Source organism: Notothenia rossii (genome assembly GCF_949606895.1).
Source record: "Notothenia rossii genome assembly, chromosome: 6".
In the NCBI taxonomy this organism is placed as follows: Eukaryota; Metazoa; Chordata; class Actinopteri; order Perciformes; family Nototheniidae; genus Notothenia; species Notothenia rossii.
Window position 1 is genome coordinate 41,510,936 of NC_136909.1, and position 18,435 is coordinate 41,529,370.

Genomic DNA, 18,435 nt, shown 5'->3' on the forward strand with positions numbered 1-18,435 from the left:
AGCAGGTACCGCCTCGGCTCCGCCTCTTTGCCCTTATTTGGAGCAGGCGGGAGTTACTCTGACGTCACTGTCGAGACGTTAGTGGCCGACTCCGCCTACTAAGGGCTTCTCGGCAACTCTGCAGAATGCTATGGGTGACGTCACGGACACTACTTCCATTTCATCACGTGGAGGAGGTTTTTTTTCTGTTTTGTACTTTTGCTGGAGATAAATTCTCAAAGCAGAACCTTTTCTTTAATGACAGTGAGGTATTATTTCACTGAAATCATTCACCTCAGCTCAGAATATAAACAATGACAAGTTGGAAACATTACAAACGGACACAACGTTCAGCTTCTGTAGTATGCTCTTATACAGTAACACATCAGAACCTTCTGCAGACGATCTGCTCTAGTCTAGATAACCATCACTTCATCAAGCCAACGGACAATCCATCCCAAACTCTTCAAAAACACACCTCGTCTCCAGCAGGGTGCTCAGTCTGCTCCTGCTTGGCCTGTTCCTCCTCAAGCTTTTCTACTTGATATATCCAAAAGTTCTCCATAGCTCTCAGTAGATAGAAGAGTCCTGCTGCAGCCCAACAAGCGTCCAGTTGAACCAGAGAGCACTGTGCACTTCAACACAACACCACAGTGTGCAGCTGCTCAGGTGACACACAGGTATCAGGATTCACCTGTCTGTCTGTGTATGTGTGTGTATGTGTGTGTGTGAGTGTGTGTCTGTCTGTCTGTCTATCTGTGTGTGTGTGTCTGTCTGTCTGTCTGCCTGTCTGTGTGTCTGTGTGTGTCGGTCCGTCTGTCTGTCTGTCTGTCTGTGTGTGTGTGTGTGTGTGTGTGTGTGTGTTTGTGCGTGTGTCTGTCTGTCTGTCTGTCTGTTTTTTTCACCTTCTTCTGAATTTTATTGGAATACCATATCATATTGTCATAATATCATATTGTATTGTTTTGCACAGTTTAAAAATACACAAACATAAAGTAAAACAAATGATAAATGGTGCAGGAAGAGGCATAAATCAAACAGGCTTATACCTAAATAAAGTTACAAATCACAAACATTAGCTCAAATTCAATCATGATGGCAAACTTTAAGAACAAAATATACTAAACACACCAATTAAATAACACATATGTCAAAAGAAAAAGGAATGTGTGAATATAATATAATCTTTTTTTATATATTGACTGTTGTGCCTTTTATTTATGCCTCTTAATGTGTGTATTTGTATGTGTCTATGTTTGATTATAGATGTGTGTGTATATATATATATACAGGACTGTCTCAGAAAATTAGAATATTGTGATAAAGTTCTTTATTTTCTGTAATGCAATTAAAAAAACAAAAATGTCATACATTCTGGATTCATTACAAATCAACTGAAATATTGCAAGCCTTTTATTATTTTAATATTGCTGATTATGGCATACAGCTTAAGAAAACTCAAAAATCCTATCTCAAAAAATTAGAATAGTTCCTCAGACCAAGTAAAAAAAAAAAGATTTATAACAGCAAAACACAATCAAACATTTGAAAATGTCCATTAATGCACTCAGTACTTGGTTGGGAATCCTTTTGCACGGATTACTGCATCAATGCGGCGTGGCATGGAGGCAATCAGCCTGTGGCATTGCTGAGGTGTTATGGATGCCCAGGATGCTTCAATAGCGGCCTTTAGCTCATTAGCATTGTTGGGTCTGGTGTCTTTCAGCTTCTTCTTCACAATACCCCACATATTCTCTATGGGGTTCAGGTCAGGGGAATTTGCAGGCCAATCGAGGACAGTAATGCCATGGTCAGTACACCAGTTACTGGTGGTTTTGGCACTGTGGGCAGGTGCCAGATCATGCTGGAAAATGAATTCCTCATCTCCATAGAGCTTTTCAGCAGACGGAAGCATGTAGTGCTCTAAAATCTCTTGGTACACAGCTGCATTTACTCTGGGCTTGATGAAACACAGTGGACCAACACCAGCAGCTGACATGGCTCCCCAAACCATCGCTGACTGTGGGAACTTCACACTGGATTTCAAGCAACTTGGATTTTGCTCCTCTCCAGCCTTTCTCCAGACTCTGGCGCCTTGACTTCCAAATGAAATACAAAACTTGCTTTCGTCTGAAAAGAGGACTTTGGACCACTGTGCAACTGTCCAGTGCTTCTTTTCCTTAGCCCAAGTCAGACGCCTCTTCCGTTGTCTTGAGTTCAGAAGTGGCTTGACCATGGGAATACGGCTATTGTAGCCCATTTCCCGGACACGTCTGTGAACAGTGACTTTTGATACCTGGACTCCAGCTTCAGTCCACTGTCTTTGAAGCTCCCCCAAATTCTGGAAGCAACTCTTCTTCACAATGCTGTTAAGGCTGCGGTCATCTCTCTTGGTTGTGCAGCGTTTCCTGCCACATTTCCCCCTTCCAACAGACTTTTTGTGGATGTGCTTTGAAACTGCACTCTGTGAACAGCTTGCTCTTTGAGAAATTTCTTTTTGTGTCTTACCCTCCTGATGGAGGGTGTCAATGACGGTCCTCTGGACAGCAGTCAGATCAGCAGTCTTCCCCATACTTGTGATTTAGTTTACTGAACCAGTGTTTTTCAAGGCTCAGGAAACCCTTGCAGGTGTTTCGAGTTAATTAGACGATTCAAGTGATTCGTTGAACACCCTACTAGTATACTTTTTCATGATATTCTAATATTTAGAGATAGGATATTTGAGTTTTCTTAAGCTGTATGCCATAATCAGCAATATTAAAATAATAAAAGGCTTGCAATATTTCAGTTGATTTGTAATGAATCCAGAATGTATGACATTTTTGTTTTTTTAATTGCATTACAGAAAATAAAGAACTTTATCACAATATTCTAATTTTCTGAGACAGTCCTGTATATATATATATATATATATATATATATATATATATATATATATATATATATATATGGGTGTACAGGTGTATGTATGTATGTAATGTATATAATTTAAAACATTTTTTTGTATTCCTCGGGATTGTGAGAAACAGCATTTCGATCTCCCTGTGTGTGTGTGTGTGTGTGTGTGTGTGTGTGTGTGTGTGTGTGTGTGTGTGTGTGTGTGTGTTTATATGGAATAACAGTTATTGAGCGGTAGCCAAAAGATCTCTCTTTTTGAAGCACTCCACAGAGGGACAGTATTTTGTCATGCGTGGAAAGCTTTGGATAGAAAAATGTTCCTCTGCAAGTGAGACACCTGGGACATTTATTTTAAAAGTGAGGTGCACAGGAATATTCCCTTTACCTGAACTTACTTACTAAGTATTTTATTAATAAAAACACAAATTTGATAAACGTTAATGTCATAAATGGTAAGTATCAGAAGCCTGTGAAATAAAGGAGCAGATGAGATGTGTGTGTGTGTGTGTGTGTGTGTGTGTGTCATGTCATTGTGTTATTGGATCCTGTCTGAATTATTGAACTGGTCATGCTGTTTTCTGTTCTCTCTCCCCTTACTGAATAAATCATCTGGAGGTTGGATTCAGCACCATGACTGATCAGAAAGCCAAATACAAATACTCCCTATCAGTGGTGGTTCTAGAACATTTTACATGGGGTATCAAAGGGGGGGAAAGAGGTCATGCCAGGGTGGCATGGGAGGGCGGACAGTACGTGGTATTTTATACTGTGTAACCTATTTATTGTTAAATCATGCCCTAACACAAGTGTCCTTAATGCACAAGATAAACAATGTGTTCAGACAAACAATCTAACATATAGTATAAAACAGCAGAACATACTCATGGTACCCTAGAATTCTGTTTACTGTTAGTACAGTAAAAGTACTTAGTTATAATGAAGTACACAAATGACATCACCCATCTCTTAAGAGAGCTAAAGGTGACCTGTGCAGCAACACATTTCAATACATATTTCTCAATACTAAGAGCCGCTAGATTGAGCTGCTGTGATGGATGCAAGGAGAACAAAAACATGCCATGTGGTCCAGCTGGAGTCTCCTCTGCCTCCTGATCCCTGCCTCTGGCCCTCTTTCTGACACTTCATCTTTATCCCTCATACATTTCTTCTTCTTCACTAATGTCTTCATCTCCTCCTCTTCCTCCTGCTCTGAGCCTCCTGGTCTCTTCATCTCCTCCTCTTCCTCCTGATCTGACCCTCCTGGTCTCTACATCTGCTCCTCTTCCTCCTGCTCTGACCCTCCTTGTCTCTTCATCTCCTCCTGGCTCCCTCCTGCTCTGACCCTCCTGGTCTCTTCATCTCCTCCTCTTCCTCCTGCTCTGACCCTCCTCGTCTCTTCATCTCCTCCTCTTCCTCCTGCTCTGACCCTCCTTGTCTCTTCACCTCCTCCTGGCTTCCTCCTGCTCTGACCCTCCTGGTCTCTTCATCTCCTCCTGGCTTCCTCCTGCTCTGACCCTCCTGGTCTCTTCATCTCCTCCTCTTCCTCCTGCTCTGACCCTCCTGGTCTCTTCATTTCCTCATACATACATACATACATTTCAAGTGCTACTCAACTGGTTTTAGATAAGCCAGTCCTTTATTAGTATATAAGTGCTTTGTTAGTAATTCTATCGCTCGAAGTGGAGTCAAAAGAGATGAGTTTTCAGTCTGCGCCGGAAGATGTGCAAGCTATCTGCTGTCCTGATTTCAATGGGGAGCTCATTCCATCATTTTGGAGCCAGGATAGCAAACCCACGTGTTTTTGCTGATGGGAACTTGGGTCCCCCTCGCAGTGCGGGTGCAGCGAGCTGTTTGGTCGATGCAGAGCGGAGTGCACGTGCTGGGGTGTACGGTTTAACCATGTCCTGGATGTAGGCAGGGCCAGATCCATTCACAGCATGGTACGCAAGTACCAGTGTCTTGAAGTGGATTCTAGCAGTTACCGGAAGCCAGTGAAGGGAGCGGAGGAGCGGAGTGGTGTGGGAGAATTTTGAAAGGTTGAAGACCAGACGAGCCGCTGCATTCTAGATGAGCTGCAGAGGTCGGATGGCACATGCAGGCAGACCAGCCAGGAGGGAGTTGCAGTATTCTTGGCGTGAGATGACGAGAGCCTGGACCAGAACCTGCGTTGCTTTCTGGGTCAGCTGGGGACGTATCCTCCTGATGTTGTAAAGCGTGTATCTGCAGCAGCGGGTTGTAGCAGCAATGTTTGCAGTGAAGGACAGTTTGTTATCTAGGATCACACCCAGATTCCTTGCAGTCTGAGTCGGGGAAACAACAGAGGTGCCGATGTTGATTGTTAGTTCAAGAGTGGGACAATCTTTTCCCGGAAGGAAAAGCAGTTCAGTCTTGTCAAGGTTGAGCTTGAGGTGATGAGCAGACATCCACTGAGAGATGTCTGCTAGGCAAGCAGAGATGCGTGCGACGACCTGGGTCTCTGAGCGGGGAAAGGACAGAATTAGTTGGGTGTCGTCAGCGTAGCAGTGGTATGAAAAAACATGCGGGCTAATGACAGACCCGAGCGAGTTTGTGTACAAGGAGAAGAGGAGGGGACCAAGAACAGAGCCCTGAGGGACCCCTGTAGTTAATTCACAAGGGTCGGACTCGGACCCTCTCCAAGTTACCCTGTAGGTGCGGTCTTTGAGGTATAAGGTGAGGAGGGAAAGTGCAGTGCCTGAAATTCCAAGTTCTTGGAGAGTGCGAAGGAGGATCTGATGGTTCACCGTGTTGAATGCAGCAGACAGGTCCAGAAGGATGATGACAGAGGAGAGGGATGCTGCGGATCCAGAAGGCTGTTCTGATGGAGATAACAGGAGAGTTGTTTAAAGACAGCGCGTTCAAGTGTTTTAGACAGGAACGGGAGGAGAGAAACAGGCCTGTAGTTTATAACATCAGATGGGTTGAGAGTGGGTTTCTTTAGGAGAGGGTTTACTCTTGCCTCCTTGAGATTGTTTGGAAAGTGACCAGAAGTTAGAGAAGTGTTTATGAAATGGGTGAGAAACGGTAGAATATCAGGAGCGATAGTCTGAAGGAGGTTTGAGGGGATAGGGTCCAGAGGACAGGTGGTAGGACGGGCAGAGGTAATGAGGGTAAGAACCTCACTTGGAGAGAGAGGGGAGAAGGAGGTCAGTGTGTGAGTGAAAGGTGGGTCTGGTGACCCAGCGGTGAGTAAAGGTGAGTCAGAAAAAGAAGAGCGAATATCATCAACCTTTTTTTCAAAGTGGTTAATAAAGTCGCTTGACAGAAGGGAGGAGGGGGGAGGGTCTTTGGGAGGTTCCAAGAGGGTGGAAAAGATAGAAAATAGTTTTTGGGGATTGGAATAGGAAGATTGGATCTTATCTTGAAAGAAAGTGCTTTTTGACTGAGAGATGGAAGCAGAGAAAGAGGAGAGGAGAGCCTGATAGGTTAGGAGGTCGTCATGGTGTTTGGATTTCCACCATTTCCGCTCTGCTGCCCTAAGGATGGTTCTATTAGCACACAGTGCATCATTTAGCCAGGGAGCAGGAGGGGACTGACGAGCCTGCCGAGATGTGAGAGGACAGAGAGAGTCCAGAGAGGATGAGAGAGTAGAGAGGAGAGTTTCCGCAGCAAAGTTTGGAGGCAGGAGTTGGAACGAGTCAGAGGAAGGGAGGGGTGAGAGCACCGATGAGGCAAAGGTAGAGGGGGAGAGGGAACGGAGGTTACGGCGGACAGGTGCAGAATTAGAAGAGATTAGTTTGTTATGTTTGGAAAGGGGTAGAGAGAATGAAATGAAGAAGTGATCGGATGTGTGGAGCGGGTTTACAGAGAGGTTAGAAGTAGTGCAGTTCCTTGAGAATATGAGATCAAGGACATTGCCAGTGTTATGAGTTGGTGGGGATGGAGAGAGTGAAAAAGCCAAGGCGGTTAAAAGAGATGTTAGTTCGTCTATCTTCCCTGTCTGGAGGTTGAAGTCTCCGAGAAGTACAGCGGGAGGGCCAGTTTCAGGGATGTGTGAGAGGAGATTATCTAATTCCTCCAAGAAGTCCCCCAAGGCGCCTGGTGGACGGTAGAGAACAAAAATGGTTAATTGTATAGGATGGGTTACTGTGACGGCATGGAATTCAAAGGTGGAAGGAGTGAAGTTAGGTAGCTTGAAGAGGGAAAAGCTTCAGTTGGGAGAGAGCAGGAGACGAGTGCCACCTCCTCTGCCAGAGGGTCTGGGTGTATGGGAGAAGGAATATGCTGTGGAGAGAGCTGCTGGGGTGGATGTGTTGGATGGAGTGATCAAGGTCTCCGTGAGAGCAAGGAAATCCAGAGACTGCAGGGAAGCGTAGCCAGAGATGAAGTCAGCCTTAGGAACAGCTGACTGGCAGTTCCACAGGCCACCTGAAACGAGATGTTGGATCTCAGTGGAGCATGTGGGATAGACGAGAGCAGGCCGGTTATATTGATTAGGAGATACATGGGGCCAGTGATAATTGCGAGAGGACACATGAACAGGAATGGAGAAAATACACATAATTATAGCATGAGGGGCTAGATAACCAAAGAGAATTGAATAAAACAAAAGAAAACACCAGCGATACTTAGCGCAATCAAAGTAGGATTTGCCTCCTCTTTGCCTCCCTCGTGACTCCAACAGGACTCCAATGTCTTTGTCAGTCTTCGTCTGGCTGACGCTGACGGTCCAGGAAAGAGCCACCTAAGATGGACACCTCATTGCTGAGCTCTCACAGCTGTGGGGGCACGCCCCTCTAATTAGTTAACTCTCTTCAGCTGGTGGGCGACAGCAAAGTGTTCCGCCTATTTTAATGCAGGGTTGAGGCGCGTGACCCACTGACACCTGTGTTACAGGTTGAGTTGAGCAGATCTGAGATTTAAAATCTCTCAGAAATCGCCGTTTTAGCTACAATAACTACAGAACAATTATACAGAGTAGAATAAATAAAACAGAGAAGTCTATTTAAACAAGAATATAACTTACAGTGATTGCTGAGTCAGTATAGATAGTGTCCTCACCGGGTCTGGATGCACACTTCTAGTAGACCTCCTCAACAATGGAATTATGATCAGTAGAAATGACATGGGACCTTTAAGAACATACCTTCTTACGCTCCTCTAGTGGTAAGCTGCATACCCTGTCAGATTTGTTCCCAGCAATGAAAAATATTGTGTCCTCATTTCAATGTGTCAACTGCAGTGGTGAAAAAAGTGCTTTACTTGAGTAAAAGTAAAAGTACCAATACATTATTGTCAAAGTCCTCCATTCAAAATCCTACTTGAGTAATAGTACAAAACTATTATCACATTTTCTTTACTTAAAGTATACAAAGTAATTATTGTGCAGGAAAATTGCCTTTATGTTTGTATATAATGATATTTATATAGGTGACATTTCTAGATAATACTGTTGCATCAAGTAGCATTTTTCTATTGTAGAGAAACAAAGTTCTGATTGACTTTTGTAAAATATTTAAATATATTTGACTCCTTTATAACTTAAAGAGTTAGTGTAGTTTAATGTTTTAGAGATACATTTTGTTAAAAGTAGCTAAAGCTGTTAAATACATGTAGAGGAGTAATATTACATTTTTTCCCTTCTAAATGCAGAAGTACAAAGTAGCATTTACTGAAAATGTTAAAGTATCACAAATATGTTTGCTAAAGATCCAATTGTCTGCATTATTCCGAAATCCAATAGAAATATACCACAGTTTTGTGTTGATGGAGCCCTTGCAATGCTTACTTCAGGGTCGGCCTACAACAATACGTTATCAGTGCACCACTCTTCAGGAACTGCTCACATAGTTACTCAAACCACTTAACATGGAGTCTGAAATAAAATGCAAGAGGTTCCTCGACAAAGGTTCTGTTCAGCTACAGAACTGCTGTGTAGATAGCTTTAAAATCAAATGTAGGTTGAAAATGGAAAAGCTTGAAATGGACAATGTCACTGGTATTGTTTGCACTGCAGCCTGCAACATGATTCTATGTAATGACAATGTGCTGCCCTCTGTGTTTCTGCATACACACTGAGCAACATGAGATACATTGTGTCCCTCATGTTCAGCTTCATATCAGTATGTAGTGTCTCCACTGTGACATGTCTCTGTGCTTTAATGTTCAAAAAGCTCTTTATTCTTCTCATCCTGCCTGTGCTGCAGCACCTCTTTTCACCCTCTGTCTGAAACCAGAGCCCAGTCTGCTCTGATTGGTTAGCTGGCTGGCTCTGTTGTGATTGGTCAACTGCCTAGAGATGACCCGCCTCTTATAACTTACACTGTGTCATGGCGCTAGCCAATAGAAGCGTGAGTGGTACATAGCGATGTCACTATGTTACAGAAATAAACAAAGGAGTCCAATGGAGGCCTCTCAGACGGGGGGGAGTGTGTGGGACCATTTACATGTATATGAACCTACAAAAAAAAACTAAAAGAAAGGGAAGAATCTATGCCTCTTCAAAATATGTGAAGGTAACCAATACATTAATTTGCTAACAGTGGACCGGCACACCAGAACAGTACAACTTGATCATGATAGCCGAAGCTGCTCTACTCACTTCCCCCCCCAGTGACGGCTGCAGGTCGCACTCTGCAGTGGGGCTCAGGTCCTGCCTCATGACCCAAATGGGCTCCTTGGGCTCGTCAGGAGTGTACGGGGATCTCACGGTCCTGGTCTTCACCTCCTCTATTGCCTCCTTAATGTCCTTGATTGCCAGGGAGATGGCGTCCCTCTTGTCTTGGCTGTTCCTCACTGCAACCGGCTCCTCTGTCCCTGTGTTGGCAGCTTGGTGGTTTTTGTCAGAGTCGATCTGAGACTCATCTTGGGCTTTTTCCTCTCCTTCCAGTAGCTCATTTTCTTCATGTATGGTGTCTTCAAGAGCACGATGGAGACTCTGAGAGCTCAGGCTTTCTTTCACCTCAGCCACGATGGTGTCGATGTCCTCGTCCTGGTCGCAGCTGTCGGCGCGCGGGTACGGGGCGAACTCGGCCTCCTTCTCCGGGCTGTCTGACTCGCCGTCCGAGCGCTCGTCGTAGTGCCGCAGACGGGAGCCCACCGCTTCCTGCTGATGGTAGTCTCCCCCTGCCGCCCGACCCTCGAACAGTTTGAAGCCGGCACGCCTCTGCCGGAGCGACTCTGTGTCCTCAGCCCCGTCCGCAGCAGATGAAACTGATGTGGGAGTATCGCAGATCTCCTCGTAAACATGCTCTGAGAGTGAGTATATGTCATATGGCTCGGAGTAGGCTTCGTCCCCGAGAGCAGCGTCCAAACTCTCCAGGCTCTGACCGTCCGACACGTCGCCCCTCCCACCGGAGGGGCTGAGGGGCTGGGTGTAGACGTAGTTGGAGTAGCCGGCGTGCAGCATTTCCTCGGCTTCGCCCTGTCTCTGATGGCTTTCGACCTCGGGTAGGGGTTCAGGTGGCTGAGGGGGGTAGTGAGGATGGATATGTTGCTTCTCAGCCTCGGCACTCTCAATGTACCCCTCCGCCTCAGGCATCAGCTGGACCTCGTAGTTCCCGGCGTCGTCCTCGGCCTCTGCCTGCCCCTCCGGCTCCAGAGACATCACCAGCAGGCCGTCGTCGCCCTCGGCCCGGTCTGTGTGGGTGTGGAAGTTGCTCTCGGTGCTGGCTGAGCGGGCCAGCGCTGAATCGTCTCGCTCCCGCTCGTCCTCCTGGCTCCTCTGGGCGCGCCGCTGCTTCTCATGCTGGGCCAGGTGCTGCGTTCGCTCCGCCTCCCTCTGCTGCCTCTGCCGGTGCCTCTGCTGCTGGGCTCTGACCCGGGCCTCGCTGTCCCCCTGTCTGCGGTATCGTGTCACTGCGGGTCGGGGGATGGGCTGGGGCTGTGGAGGCTCCTCTGTCTCCTCCTGTGGCCCCCTGTGCTGCTGAGGCCCCCTCACTTTGCTCCCAGCACCTCCTCCTGCAGGGGCCTCAACGCGCCTGTAGCGTTTTTCCTGGTTGCTGTGGTTACGGGACCGGCTGTTGTGGTTGTTGTGGTGGTGGTGGGGGGGGGCGTCGGCCTCCTCCATAACCTCCTGGCCGAGCTCCGTCTCCTGGGGGTTCATGGCTGTCTGGTCCTGGTCCGTGGAGCTGTGTCAGTGAGAGGGTTCAGTCCCTCATCAGCAGGAGAGTCTGGAGGTCAAAGTAAAGGCTTCTGGGAAGAGCCTGAGATAGGTAGACAAAACAGGTGGGTAAACAGAAGGGGACACATTAAAGTAACATGTATTGTTGTTTCTGGGTGTGGTGTGTCACAGCTAGAGTGGAGGAGAGCTTGAAATTCGCCTTCAATTATTTTTAAAACTGCCATAATTCCCAAACACATCATTTTTTTTATGATTAGGAGTTATGAGTAGGTGCTCAGCACAGAAACAAACACTGACAAACAGACTGGACTTTAACAGCCTATTATTTTCTGTCTGATGGAGACTTCATACAGACTTCAACATGTTCCACATATTTTAGACATTATTGGTGACGTATGCTTTTAGTCGAAAAGTTTAAAGTCAAAATATTCTGCTGCTTTCCCAATTATGTTCTCTTCTTAATACACATTAATTCACTACTACTTACTGCACTTTCAGCAGCAGAAACCATTAAACTATTACATTATTCAGCTATTTCAGGACATTGAGGCTATACATGTTGTTGTTTATACCTTTCTTAAACCTTTTCTTTTAAATATTAAGCTTCTTCACTATTTTTCCTACTCTTCCAGTTTAACATTTCACTTTCAAGTTTTCAACAAAGTCACTGCAATGCATTTGAGCTGTAACAATTTGATTCAAATCATTTCACTTTTCTGCATTTCTCTGCTAAGTTCAGCAACACACTTACTTGGTTTTTGTAGCTTAAAGCAGCTTTAGAGACCGAATAAATCATTCACAAACAAGTTTGTCTTTTGTTGTATTGAATAAAGTAATAAAGAAAGTAAAAATAGAAATCAATCTAAAATTGCAGGAACAAAGCAACTTCCCCACAAGTGGATAAAGAAGATGAACACCCCATAATTTACAAGAAAGCAAGCAGCCAACCATACCCCTAAATTATCTTAGACATAATCTAAACATTCCCATCATTAAACTATAAAACCCTCCACACTGAAAGAACTGAAAAGGATACATTTCCCATACATGTATTAGTTTGTGATCAGAAAGACAAAAGTGCGTAGGTTGTTTAGCGATAAGAAACTGAAAGGACGGAATCTACATTAAGGAGCATGACAAAATGGAACGCGGGCGGACATCACTTCAAATTAGAGCAACATGGATCAGGGACTGCAAGATATTCATCAAGAGCAATGGAGGAAAAGTGTTACTTGTGAAAGACAGTGGAGACTTATCCAGATGTTAACAATGTCTACATGTCTGCCTCTGCCCCAAGACATTCTGAAATCCGACAATAACAAGGATACCTCTTGCACTATTATTGGTTAAGTAATCATAAGTAACCCACGTTTACAAATGCGCTTTTAGTCTTCACTGCAGCACCACAAGGACATGCTGAGATATGGGTTAGTGTACCATTCTATCTGTAAGGCATTCAAAATGCATGAAAATAAATGAGAACAAGGATAAAAACGAAGTCAAACTACAATACATCTTACTTTGGTCAGGAAGAGAAGATCTTCAGATGCCTCTTTTACCACCTCTTACACCAATGTGCAATAATGTAAAAAACAAACAAAGACGATGACACCACAACAACATGTGCAATATGTTCTGCTAATATTATTATTACTACTGGCTGCTACTCCTAGTCCATCACTTGTAACAGGGATCTTTACGTAACAATACAGTATAGTAATTTTACTACTGTTATATATCACCCTTCATTCTACAATGCTACACTTATTTTATTTCAGAAACACTGTTGCTACTTACTTATCTAGCTGAATGTGTTTCTGTTAAATTGTAATGTTTTTTTCTCATTTTCAATGCTATGTGCATGCTTTTTATATAACAGTGTTCTATTTTCTTCATCTATACTTTGCTGTAACAACGTAGATTTCCTCTTTGTGGGACGAATAATGGAATTCTGATTCTGATTTCAGTATGAGCACTCCACTCAAAGAGCAACACATTTACTTTAGCACACATGGACTTACACTCGCAGATCAATAAACTCTGCTCATCATTGAAAAGGCACCAGATTTGGTTCTATTTTCAGTACAACAATTACCAAAACAAAAAGATGTTTCTGGCTCTCTGCAATATTCTGGGAAGATATTCTCAGATTTTGCCCATACTCATACATCCTCATGCAGAACCATTCACTGTCTGTACACCAGGGCAGCACTCAGTCAACCTGCTGCCGTCTCATTGGATAGGGCAGGGGTCGGCAACCCGCGGCCCACGGGCTGCATGCGGCCCTTTAAGCCCTCTGCTCTGGCTCCCTTGAGCTTAGACAAAAATAAGAAGGAAATAAAATAAAAGTATTTGTAGGACTATTTATATTTTGTTGCATGGTTGAAAATGTTTCGTATCTTGTATTTTGAGGTGATACTGTGACACATAAATAAAAAACAAAACGGTTTTAATTAGGTCAAATAAAATATGCGTCACATCCTGCTACGGTCCCGCGCCAGCGCCTTTTCCTGCGGGTGAATAACCTGACCCCCGGCTTGATGAGCGAACTATGGATAAATCAAAGAAAAGTAGCGGAGGAACACAGGATTTAATTCTGCGTGGACAGAGATATCTGCTTTCACAGCAAACGATGCTGGTTTACCGGTATGTTTGATATGTAGAGAGAAGTTGTCAAAGGTGCTGCAGCCTTTACGTATCGAGGAACAACACGGGAGAGGAAGACAGCTGACAATCTTCAGTCATAATTCAATGGGGTATGTAATTTATTTCAGAAAACACTTTTTGTTATATTCCATGGAATGCTCTTAACGTCCCGATAGCACTGAATATATTAAATGCTTTGACAATAAATACATACAAAAATTAATCTCTGGAAGCCGCAGCGCTGTAAAAAGCACGACCAATCATCTGAGTTGGCCCGGCTAAAATAACTGGATGGTCTACCTGCCTGTCAGCCTTCCATCTGTGCACAAACTTACCTCGTGGCCTCATTGATGATGCACGTTCGTGTGTGTTGGAGGAGGGACTCTGTAAGAAAGTCTGAAGGAAGAGGCATATTTTTTCCGGTTGTGTATTTTCACATTCTAGCGCACTCGAGCTGGTTTCTCCATTCTTACCTACCCTACCTTTAACTTTTTTTAGGGTGCAGCTATATGTTTTTTTTATTTTAAAGTGGGCCCATTTTAATTATATATTTTTTTCCTTCAAATGTGTAGAGGACTCCCCAAGTGCTGTGTTTAATTTATTTTAAAGTAGGCCTGTGTATTATTTTTAATTCTCCTTATAGGAGTTCTTTGTTTCTTATTGGAGGTTAACAGTTTTATATAATGTAATAAATAGCCTAATAAATGCAAAAAAACTGTAGTTTTTGTCTGATATAACAATAAATACAACTTTAATAGCTTTCAAGCTATGAAATATGTTTTGCGGCTCCAGACAAAAAAATTTGAGGAAAAATGAGCAAAATGGCTCTTTTGGTCAAAAAGGTTGCAGACCCCTGGGATAGGGGAAAGACAGAACACATAGACACATCTCATGCTGGGGCTAGGAAACATCAGATGGAGGCATCACGACGCAAATTTCCACTCCGTGGGACTAATAAAGGTATTCTGATTCTGAAACGGAAGCAGGATAACAGTATAAAGCCACAGCAGTGACCCCTAGAGGCCGACATCTTCATTACACTCTAAAAGATGGATAAACCAACAAAGGCACTCAATTGTGTTCACGGGCAACACGACCATGACATTTACATGGTCGTTAAAGACATTACAAGGATCGTCAAGAATGTGCTTATCACAAACTATGTCTATTTTTCCATCAACCTGACAAGTAACAAACTGTTGACTCTGAACAAACTGTTGTCCATCATTGAAGTACTGTACTTAAGTACAATTTTGAAGTATTTGTACTTGACTTGAGTATTTCCATTTTTTGCTTTTATATTCTTTTTTATTCTTTATGCTTCCACTCCACCACTATTCGAGTTAAATCGTGTATTTGTACTCCACTACATGTTTATCTTTAGTTACTTTGCAGATTTGGATGAATGATGTGAAATACAATCAGCTCTTAAATCAGACTTTAGTTCCACCTGGAGTAAATTCACAAGCTACCCTGCAGTATGCAAAGTCATTCAAACTAGCTGCACCTTTACCAGCTTTGAGAACACTTTCATGATCAATCATTATAAAACATATCATATATATTATTCTGAAATGGACCAATCTGCAAAATTGCCGCTTTCACACCGCAGGACTTGCCGTACTTTAGTGCCGGCACTAAAGTACCACGGCACTGAATCCGCCAGGGGGCTAGTGCCAATCGCGTTCACACCGCAGTACTTTCCCTGAAGCAAGATTACGCTGACATCACTTCGTCTTCTTCTTCTCTGGGCTTACTGGCAGGCCGCAAAACCACTTCACGGCGAGTACAATAAAAAACGAGAGAAGAAGAACTACACGGGGGAGGGGGTATAAAGCCCAACCGCTGTACATGATATATATATATATATATATATATATATATATATATATATATATATATATATATATATATATATATATATATATATATATATATATATATATATATATATATATATAATAGGTAGGCTCAGCAGACAGACCGTAGTGCAAAGATAAAGTGTCACATGATTATCTACTAAATAGTGAATTCAGCATCATCTTCACCAAGATGAAGTTCATATCTTCCTAAGATACGTGTTACTTTATGTCCCGACTAGAATCCGAGCTCATATGACTCAAACTAACAAAATGTCCAAGCAAAGAATCATGTGCACCATGAGGCTGGGTTATAAGGGTAATTTACAAATAAAATACCCCATTATAACAATGGACTTTATCTTTATGTATTTATTATATATTACCCCCTCAGGCTGATTTTGGAAAAGGACATTAACCGTTGTTTGGTGTTTTTCCCTTATTTATCTAAAACAAATGACATGATAAATTAATTGTGTTTATGTGTGTAAGACTTGTTTTTCTGCCCCTGCCATTGCTGCACAAGGTTGCAACATTGTAGATAAATTCAACCACCGACACCTGTCTGCTCTCACATTCTTCTATTCTGCAAATTTGGGGTGGGACACAATAAATAAAGCTTCGCCAATTATTTTTTGGTATTGCACAGTCAAGGCATAACAATAACGGCATCACGCCGCTCAAGTAGCTTTTGCGAACATCGCTCAAAACGTTTGGAGTTGGGAACTGCTTTCTGTAGAAGCTGCTGCATCCCGTCCTCAGAGTAAATTGCCAGAAGCGCCAACACTTCCTCATCATTCCACCGCTCCGGTATTGTAGTACGTGTGGCATAGCCGTGGGAACATGTTTCAAATGGGGGGGGCTGCGGGGATGACACCAGGGCCGGTTCTGACCAATTTGCTGCCCTAGGCAAGATTTTAGCTGGCAATGAAAAACCTCTATAAAAGACCAATATACTACAAACAGAGAAACATATTGACATGGTGGACAGCTTATATAAAAAGGCTTCAAATGTATTTAGTATTATAACATGTTTTAATTGGGGGGTGGACTTCACATCCTCTAGGGGTGTCCGGGGGTGCCCCCCCGGGAAGATTTTGTTGAACATTTTAAAGTAAAATGCTTCAATCTGGTGCACTTTGAGCGTCCAATTACTAGAGACTGATCTCGGTACAATTCTAAACACCCATATGAAAAAGATCGGTTTGCATTTTATTAATCAAATCATATGAACATAACCAATAACCTACCATAACCAATACAAAATAAATGTAGGCTAACTTATTTTATTTTTGAGGTTCATTTATATCTTATTTTAACAGTTAACATTTATTTATTTATGCATATTTTTAAATCTCTCCAGTTTTAAACAATATTTTTGATTTACTGTCCTTTAGTATACATTGGAATGATTTCAAACCTGTTTTTATTTATCCTAATAATTATAAAGGTGTGCCTCTTTACTTAGTTATGTCCTCCACCAGGGGGTGCTGCAGCACCCTCACCACCCCTACTTCCCACGGCCCTGACGTGTGGTCATAACTGCTTTTAAAGTACAAAAAAACTACTCGCTCAGGTGTGGATGTGGTTTTGTAGCGAGGAAAAAAATGGCTGCCTAACAAAAAACATTCAGAGTCTAACGGGGGGTGGTTTGCAATTCGCCCAGCCAATAGAAAAATGTAATATAAATTGGCACTCTTTCATCACCAGGTTCGTACCACCTCTCTAGCAGGGACTGAATATGGCCAAAAGAGTTCCCGGCACTGAGTAGTCCCGGCGGTGTGAACGCAACATTATTGGTACTAACGGAACTAAAGAACCAAAGTACCAGGGAAAGTCCTGCGGTGTGAATGCGGCTAATGACTACTTTTCCTTTTGGTACTTTAAGTATATTTAGATGCTAATACTTTTGTTCTTTTACTAGAGTAACATTTTTAATGCAGGACTTTTACTTGTAACAGAGTATTCCTACACTCCGGTATTGTTTTTTTTACTCAAGTACAATATCTGAGTACTTCTCCCACCTCTGCCTACAGTGGACTATTTGCAGATTAAAAGCATACTTTCATATCGTGAAGGTCAAATATTTCTAATGAATCAAGGACGTTTTTCTTTCTTTTTTTTCTCATTCAGTCGTACACTTTACACGGATAAATAATTTTTTAAGTAAAAAGACCTAACTTAAAAAGTCTTAACTTGGTTCTACTTGTCTGTCCACTTCAGTATGAGTGTGTGGGAATGTTGTGATCAGCTGCAGCGTCTGACTCTAATGAATATGAACGGTTAATCGGATGATGAGATGTGGCAAAACATGTTTTTGAATACAAAGAAGATTACATGTAACAAATCCAATACAAGTTTATTCACAGGCTGCATGTAATCCCAGCTCCTGTATAATAATCCTATGTATTATGTCTGAAATGTGACATTAGCTGTGGCACTTACAGTAATCTTATGCGGTCGTGCCCTAATATGTTATCTTTTTGGGCATCAGTGCAAAGTAAGATAAAAAATAGCGTTTGGGAACGATATACCTTCTAATCCATATCACTTTGTTTGGATTCAAATTATGAACGTAGAAATTGGCACATTATTGGAATTGCTCTGGATGCTGCAAGCCTCACAATATTCTGACATTTTATTACGGTTTGAAAAACTGATGTGTATTTAGCCAATGGAGAGGTTACCACACGTGCTGCAAGGAACTCTGGATGAGTCTGTGAGGAACTAGTGCCCAACTGCCCTTACATGAAAGAGGAATGGTCCAGTGTTTATTACTGTGGGCGTAAATATAACAGAATAAGTATTCACACATGATTTCTGCACAAGGTTTTTATTGCTGCTATTTGTTTGTTTTGTTGTTGTTTTTTTCCTTGTCTGTTTTTTGTTTTGTGGGTTTTATTAAATGTTGTTGTTTTGTCCTAAATGTTTTGGTTTTGTATCGCCTCTTAACTTCTGTGTGGTGTTTCCTCG

At 42.8% G+C, this 18,435-nt stretch overlaps 1 protein-coding gene across 3 annotated transcripts in view; it reads right to left on the minus strand.

Moving 5' to 3' along the window:
• The window catches only part of apba1a (amyloid beta (A4) precursor protein-binding, family A, member 1a), a 154,155-nt gene that overhangs the window by 75,457 nt on the left and 60,263 nt on the right, over window positions 1–18,435 (minus strand). For all 3 annotated transcript variants that reach the window (XM_079688565.1, XM_079688564.1, XM_079688566.1), the window contains exon 3: window positions 9,437–11,039. In XM_079688565.1, coding sequence (XP_079544691.1) covers window positions 9,437–10,939 — 1,503 coding nt within the window. In that variant the 5' untranslated portion in view covers window positions 10,940–11,039. The remainder of the gene's footprint in view (window positions 1–9,436; window positions 11,040–18,435) is intronic.